At 50.9% G+C, this 7,752-nt stretch overlaps 4 protein-coding genes and 1 pseudogene across 4 annotated transcripts, besides 6 other annotated features; all 5 read right to left on the bottom strand.

The window, feature by feature from the left end:
• Positions 1-2,925, bottom strand: Tc00.1047053511899.50 (annotated as a pseudogene).
• Positions 1-7,752: a sequence feature (heterozygous, non-Esmeraldo-like haplotype).
• Positions 3,124-3,144: a sequence feature (AT_rich).
• Positions 3,132-3,252: a mobile genetic element.
• Positions 3,233-3,265: a sequence feature (AT_rich).
• Positions 3,505-3,531: a microsatellite.
• Tc00.1047053511899.40 (2-amino-3-ketobutyrate coenzyme A ligase, putative) lies at positions 3,647-4,861 on the bottom strand (the record flags this gene model as incomplete). The annotated part of the gene is made up of 1 exon (XM_800200.1): positions 3,647-4,861. One exon carries the CDS (start codon positions 4,859-4,861, stop codon positions 3,647-3,649), a length of 1,215 nt encoding a protein of 404 aa, XP_805293.1.
• On the bottom strand, positions 5,206-5,946 carry Tc00.1047053511899.30 (hypothetical protein, conserved; the record flags this gene model as incomplete). Its single annotated transcript, XM_800199.1, has 1 exon — positions 5,206-5,946. One exon carries the CDS (start codon positions 5,944-5,946, stop codon positions 5,206-5,208), a length of 741 nt encoding a protein of 246 aa, XP_805292.1.
• Tc00.1047053511899.20 (hypothetical protein, conserved) lies at positions 6,111-6,827 on the bottom strand (the record flags this gene model as incomplete). The annotated part of the gene is made up of 1 exon (XM_800198.1): positions 6,111-6,827. The coding sequence occupies one exon, from the start codon at positions 6,825-6,827 to the stop codon at positions 6,111-6,113; it is 717 nt and encodes a 238-aa protein (XP_805291.1).
• Positions 7,071-7,124: a microsatellite.
• On the bottom strand, positions 7,240-7,752 carry Tc00.1047053511899.10 (2-amino-3-ketobutyrate coenzyme A ligase, putative; the record flags this gene model as incomplete). The annotated part of the gene is made up of 1 exon (XM_800197.1): positions 7,240-7,752. A coding segment is annotated over one exon (513 nt), but the record flags the coding sequence as incomplete, so codon positions are not given.

The raw sequence follows: 7,752 nt of genomic DNA, 5'->3' as shown, positions 1-7,752 counted from the left end.
ACTCCTGAGTGCTGCTCAAGCCTTCTTCGCCTCCGCCAGCGCCTCTTCCTGTACCGATAATCGCATTTCTGCCGCGTGTTGCGCCGCACGAGCCAACTTTATTTCTTCCTGCAGCCGCTCCATCTCAGTTTTGTAGGGTTCGCTGCTCTTTCCGCGTGACTTTTTCGACCTCGCCAGCATGCTCTCTGCCTCCGCCTTCTTCTCCGTGGCCGCATCAACCTGCTCCAGTGCCTTGCGCAGCGCCTCCTTCCGCATCGCGTGTTTCTTTTCCTTCTGAACGACCTTTTCTTCCAGCTCAGCCACGCGACTTTGCAGCGCACTAATCTGCCCCGTCATTTCTTCTGCATCCATTGCATTCTGCTGCAGCTGCAATTCGCGCGCGTCAAGCTCCTTCTCCAAGAATTCGATGCGATTATGGAGGAGGTCAGCATCCCGACGGCTCAACTCCGCCTGATGGTTAATTCGCTCCTCAAGCACCGCCACCTTCGCACGTTCATCCGCGAGACGCGACAATTCTTGCTGCATCGAACCAATGGTGGCGTCACGCTGGGCAAGTTCACGTTCCAGATCCTCGGAGCTGCGTTTTGCAAGTTCTTCCACTTCCCTCGCATGCTGTGTGACGCGTTTGTACTCCGCCGTCTTTTGCTGCAGCTCTGCATCCAGGCGTTGGAAGGCGTCGTCCCTGGCATCTCGCCCCGACGCTTGAATGGACTCGTACTCCGCACGTAACCTTTCCAGCGATGCAAGATGCTGTTGTCGCTCTTGCTGCATCGTGGCCAATTCCTTTTCCAGCTGCTCGGCGCGCCTTTCCGACTCACGCAGCCGTGCCGCACTGTCCGCAAACTCTCTTTTGGCTCGTTCGTCCTGTGCCTTCGCAAGTTCATTCCTTATTTGTGTCAACTCATTGCGACTTACCGCAAGTTCCTCTTTTGCAGTCCCAAGAGCCTCTGCAATGGTCTCTTGTCGCCTGTCATTCGCCGCGCGTTCCTTCTCCATCTTCTCCATTGACTTCCGCAGTCGCATTTCATTCTCTGAGGCGACGTCGACCAACTGCTGTTGCTTCGCCAGTGCCTCCCGCAGACTCATGGACTCGCGCCTTGCATCTTCCAACGCTCTTGCGGTCTCACGGGCATCAGAGGCATGCTTGTCTTTTTCCTCACAAAGTCTTCGCATAGCTTCATGTGCAGTCTGCAATTCACGTTGGTTCGCTTTATTTTCAGCAAATTCCTCTGCCAACTTTGCGTTCGCAGAGTTCAGGCGTTGGCGAAGTTCATTAGCTTCAGCCTCAAATACTCTCTTGCACTCTGCCAGCTCTGTTTTATGTGCCCATGCCATTTCCTGCAAACGCTTTTCTTGCGCGGAAATCAACGCTTGTGACTGATGCTCCCTTTCCCTCAGCTGATCCTTCATCCTTTCAAGGGCGATGCTAGCGTCCTCATTTCGCGTAGTGAGAGCTCTCCTTTCCTCTGAGAAGCGTTCCTGCAGAGTGCTCAGTTGATGCTCCACGTCTTTCAGCTCATAATTGATACGGTCACGGTCTTCTCGCAGTCGATCTCGTTCCAGTGTCGTAAGTGCCAGTTTCTCCTTGAATTCGGCGGTGCAGCGCAGGTATTCCTCCTTTGCGGTGGCGATGGCAGCATGAAGCTCCTTAAGCTCGGTTGAGCGTCCCTCCAACTTCCGTTGCTTCCGCTCCGTCTCCTGCTGCTGCTCCACCAATTCTGCCTTCAGTGCCATTAATTGTGATGACGTCTTTTCACGTTCCTCGCTGCCTCGTCTACGTTCCTGCTCAAGCGCTTCACAGACCTCTGAAAGTCGCCCCTCCAATGTCTGTATCCTGACTTGACCATGCTGCAGCTGCTCCACCGTCGCAGTGAGCTGTGCTGCCGTTTTCTCGGCCGTCTCACGGGCTAATTGCATCTCCTTCTGATGCATTGCAGTCAAATTTTTCCTCGACTCTTGCTCCGCATCGAGCAGCTGGCGTGTCGTCTTCTCCTCACGGAGAGCATCGGCAAGTTTCTTCTGCAACTGCGCATGCATCGCATTCAGCTCTTCAATTTCACCCTTATACTCAGCAGCGGCCCGCTTCGTCTTCGACAACTGCGCATTCAAGTCGTCAATCTCGGCAGCTGCCGTCGCCCTCTGGGAGCGCATAGACTCCTCGCACTTCGCCAGGGCGTCCAAATGCGTTTGTGCTGAGACCATCGACTCCATCTCCTGACGCGCGTCCGCTAATGCCTTCCTCAGCTCTTCATGAGCCGCTTCCTTTATAGTTAGTCGCTGTGCCCTCGCTTCACATGACTCTATTGCCCTTTGCGCGGCCTCCTGCTGCTGCCGCAAATGAGCTTGCCCCGCTTGAAGAGACCGAACTTCCTCAGCGTGTTGTCGTCGCAACTCCTCAACCTCTCGGCAGTGCCTTTCTCTATTCGCCTCTAACATTTCAGTGGCCTCATTTAGTTTCCGCCGCATCTCGTCCGCCTGCACCCTCATAGCATCGTTATGCTTCACAAGCTGTTCAATATGCTCATCACTCTTTTGAACTTTCTCTGCCATCTTTTTCACTCTCTTCTGTGCCCTCTCCAGCTTCTGCCGCGCGCTCACCACATCTATTTTGTATGTGTCCTCTTTCTTCCGCAGCTCACAACGGCGTTCCTCGAGGCCGCGGATAAGCTCGTGTATCTCATCGTCCTTGGAGTTAATGACACGAAGGTACTCCTCCAGCAGCTGGTCAACATGTCCCATGACCTCTCTATCAGATTTCTCTGTACATTTGTGCATTTCTGTGCAAAGGCCAACGTACACTAAAAACAAACAAACAAACACGCGACGCTTCTCTCCCCACCCAAAAAACAAAAAAGAAAAGGGAAAAAGAGAAAAAGGCGGGAAGCATAAAGGACGAGAGATTCCCTTACTCCCCTCACACAGCATTCCAAACAGATTTTTTTTTGCCTTTATTGCTGGATGGACCCTAAAATTATGTAAATGTGTGTAAATTAAATAAGAGGGGGATAAAGAGGGTTTATATTGGAGCGGTAGTGAGTTCGCCGCACTCTCGATGTTTGATCCAAATATAAATACATTTTGATAGACTCCATCGTGGCACGCTGCCCTCTATTCGTATTGAAGATATAAATATTTATTTATTTACTTAGATAAAAGGTGGTAGACTCCGGGGACCTCCAGCCGCAAGACCCCGCCCCGCAAGGTAGGAATCAAAGAGTGTGCATGGGATGTCAAAAATAAAATAATAAAAAAAAAGAAATTATATGCGTACTTTCGTCGTACCGTTTTATCTGTTCCTTCGTTTCCTTCAATCGCGGCCTTCCAAAGGATTATATAATAATGGAAAAGAACGGGTACTGAAACGTATTCGTCTTATTGGGAAATATTAATTAAATTTAGTTATCCATTTTTCATCGTGAACATTCTTTTCAGAATATCCAAACAAATAAATAATGATAAAGAGGGGAAATAATAATAACAAACACAAACCATCAAAACAAAACAAAACAAACAAACAAACAAACAAAAAAATGATGTAATTATTTAAAGTTAATTGCGTGAAAACCACTAGTATGCACACAAAATCAGAAACAAGCGTCTTTTCAATTTATATTTTTTATGTTTACTCCTGTTATTCTTAAAAAAATCACACGTTGAGTTCCTTCTTGATTGTCTTGAATGCCTCAACAGCACGCATCACATCTTCGGTGCTGTGCGCCGCGGAGAGCTGCACGCGGATGCGCGCCTGTCCATTTGGCACGACTGGGTAGCTGAAGGCAATGACGTAAATTCCTTGAGACATCATCCGGGACGCAAACTCACCGGCAATGCGGGCGTCATAGAGCATCACAGGAACGATAGGGCACTCCTCGTGGCCGCTGAGAGTCAAACCCGCCTTCTTCATCTCTGTGCGGAACAGCCGCGTGTTCTCTTGTAGCTTCTTCTGGGCAGAGGATGAGTTCTGAAGAAGTTCCATCACCTTCAGCGACCCACCAACGGCGGCAGGCGCAATTGTGTTGGAGAACAGGTACGGACGACCCTTCTGCCGCTGAACCTCCACAATTTCTTTGGAACCCGACGACAGGCCACCGCTGGCACCACCAAGTGCCTTTCCAAGGGTTGTGTTGAGAATGTCAACCTTGTCCACGACACCAAACAAAGTCGGCGTTCCGCGGCCACCCTCACCCATAAATCCCGTGGCGTGGGAGTCATCAACCATGATGTTTGCGTTATATTTCTCGGCCAGAGTCACAATCTTGTCCAGCGGCGCGACATCACCGTCCATGGAGAAAACACCATCCGTCACAATGAGCCGGATGCGTTTGCCTTGCGTCTTCTGAAGAGCGGTTTCAAGTTCTGCCATGTCCATGTGGGCGTAGCGGTGCCTTTCCGCCTTGCAAAGACGCACACCGTCGATGATGCTCGCATGGTTTAGTGCGTCCGAAATGACAGCGTCCTGTTCATTCAACAGGGCTTCAAACACGCCGCCGTTCGCGTCAAAGCAGCTCGGATAGAGAATGGTATCTTCGGTTCCAAGAAACTTCGTCATGGTATCCTCCAACTTCTTGTGGATGTCGGTTGTGCCGCAAATAAAGCGCACGGATGCCAGGCCGTAGCCATGGGTCTCAAGTGCATCCTTCGCGGCCTGGATCACCTCTGGGTTCCCGGCGAGGCCAAGATAGTTGTTGGCGCAGAAGTTCAGCAGGGGCTGGGTGGAGGACTGAACATCGATCAGGGCAGACTGCTTGGAGGTGATCACACGTTCACCTTTGTACGTGCCCGCCTCCTTCACGGCAGCAATCTGCGCCGCTGCAATTTGGCGGAGTGCGGGATTGGCGAACCTCAAAGCCGTACAAAACATCCTTCTGCTTTTTTTATTAAGTGTTTTTGTGCTTAATTTTTTCTTTTTTCTTTTTGCTTGACTGCGCAGTCGGCGGCGGCGGCGGGGGAGGGGGTAACACGACACACAGCAACAACAAAGGGATAGAAGAATGGAATGAAAGGGCTATGTAAGGGATGGAGCGCGACGACCAGCGAATCGGGGGAGAACAACACACGTGCCGCCACTTTAATTCTCAAAACAAGGGGGGACAAAAGACAACAACCAACCCCACAACACCTCTACATGTGGCTGTTCCACTCCACGCATCGACACCCTCCGGTCCTGCTTCTTTTTTCCTCTTCTCTTTCATTCGCTCACCCCCGCTACACAGCCATCGTGTGAAACATGTGAACCACACGGTGGGGGAGAACGTCGGTCAACTCCTGGCGACTTTTGTCGGACACCAACACAAAAAGGCCTCGGGAGCCCTCCGGCAAAATTTCATCGCCCCGCAGTGTGTTTTCCTCAAGGAGCTCCTTGAGCGAGTTTGCCACACCACGCACCACCGCCACGTCTTGAATGAACCAAATAATGCACTTGGCGCTGGCGGCATCTTTCCGCAGGCGCGTGGAAAGCTCGGTGACATCTTTAAAGACACCCGTCAGTCGGTGAAGGACTACACATGTCAAAAGGGTCGTAAGCTCCTTTTCCACCGCAGCACGATCCGCAGTGTGAAGATGAACACCAGTCAGACCCAGACGTTTACTCGCAAGTGCAGACACCAATGGCCCACTACCTGACGCAATGCACTCGCATGGAAAGTCGCGATCGGCGCCTGTTCTAAAGTAGAGGTGGGCGGAGGCCAGCAGAAGGGCACAAAGCACACCCAATATACGGCACGGCCATTTGTACCTTGACTCCGCCTCTTCCTTCAATGTTTTTCGCGTCCCTCTTCTCTCCGGTGCCGGCTTCACCTTCACTTCCTTTTTAGCCACCACAGCACAAACAGCAGTCTTCGCAGGCTCATTGGACGAGTGACGCTCAAAAGAGCTCTTGGGTGAATCGCTGCATTCGCGTTCTTGCCGTGCTAGAGAAGTCTTTCGGCGGCTCTTCTTGCTGGGCATCTGTTACCTACACGCCGCAAGGAAGAAGAAGCAACAACGCATCGAGGCTGATGATGACAAGCCGTAAAACAAGGGGAGCGATTTGAAGGAAAAACACACACACACACACGAGACGCAGCAACTTTCTTATTTTATTCTTTTCTCTTGACACGCGACAGCCTCTTCTACAAAGACCTCTCCGGCAGCTGGGGACGCGACACACCCTCTTCGCTAAACCCCCCTAGCCGGTCAAACTCCGCTTCCCAATTGTGAAGAACGCACAACTTCTTGAAGGCAACACGTCCCCTCTCCGACAGTTCCCACTGCTCCCGTTTCATGCGCCTCACCAATTCAAGCCCAAACTCCCCATCATCCGCCTCCTTCGCGGCCTCAAGGAGGTGCGTGTACGTATATGGAAGAAAATGCAAACCATCCGCCTCCTGTCTCTTACCAACTGCTATGGCCTCCTTCCATCTACCACCAGCCATCTTTGCCTTGATCAATGCAAGGTAGCAAACGCTGTCCAAGGCCATTTTCCCACTAAACTCATCGAACACCTCCTCAACCTCAGAAATTCTGTCGGCATCGGCGCATGTGGCCAGTACGCAGCCAACTCCCACGACGTCTGGGCGGATGCCTTCCCGCTGCATTTGACGAAGCACCCGCAGTGAGGCTTCCCACGCTTTCGGCTGCACGCACTGCCTAAGAATGGATGTGTAATGAGCAGAATTGAGCGCAACTCCTTCGTGACGCGCCGTGTGCCAAAGTTCAACCGCCCGAAACCAATTGCTGGCCTGTGGGTTTAGTAATTCCTGTTGGAGGGCATACACATGACCAAACTGATGCATCCACCCACCACCATAGCGTGGAAATACACCCTGCCCTGAAGCACGTGGGTGCATCCTCTCTGCTAGTCCTCACAAACGCCACTCAAGCACACGCCATCGGAGAAATAAAAAGCAAAACGACACCAACAACAAAATTATACAAAAAAAACAAGAAGGCCAAAATAATAATAATAATAATGAACACGCAAAACGGCACAACTCCATTTCAAAATCCAAAAGCAAATACACAAGCAACAGATGTGCGTGAGGACAGATAATCAAATACATTCCATAATAATAACAATGGAACGGTAACAAAAACAAACAAACCATCAAAACAAAACAAAACAAACAAACAAACAAACAAAAAAATGATGTAATTATTTAAAGTTAATTGCGTGAAAACCACTAGTATGCACACAAAATCAGAAACAAGCGTCTTTTCAATTTATATTTTTTATGTTTACTCCTGTTATTCTTAAAAAAATCACACGTTGAGTTCCTTCTTGATTGTCTTGAATGCCTCAACAGCACGCATCACATCTTCGGTGCTGTGCGCCGCGGAGAGCTGCACGCGGATGCGCGCCTGTCCATTTGGCACGACTGGGTAGCTGAAGGCAATGACGTAAATTCCTTGAGACATCATCCGGGACGCAAACTCACCGGCAATGCGGGCGTCATAGAGCATCACAGGAACGATAGGGCACTCCTCGTGGCCGCTGAGAGTCAAACCCGCCTTCTTCATCTCTGTGCGGAACAGCCGCGTGTTCTCTTGTAGCTTCTTCTGGGCAGAGGATGAGTTCTGAAGAAGTTCCATCACCTTCAGCGACCCACCAACGGCGGCAGGCGCAATTGTGTTGGAGAACAGGTACGGACGACCCTTCTGCCGCTGAACCTCCACAATTTCTTTGGAACCCGACGACAGGCCACCGCTGGCACCACCAAGTGCCTTTCCAAGGGTTGTGTTGAGAATGTCAACCTTGTCCACGACACCAAACAA

Source organism: Trypanosoma cruzi, genomic scaffold, assembly GCF_000209065.1.
Source record: "Trypanosoma cruzi strain CL Brener 1047053517187 genomic scaffold, whole genome shotgun sequence".
NCBI classification, from domain to species: Eukaryota; Euglenozoa; class Kinetoplastea; order Trypanosomatida; family Trypanosomatidae; genus Trypanosoma; species Trypanosoma cruzi.
Note: the sequence above shows the minus strand (reverse complement) of the source record. Positions and strands in the feature narration are given on the sequence as shown.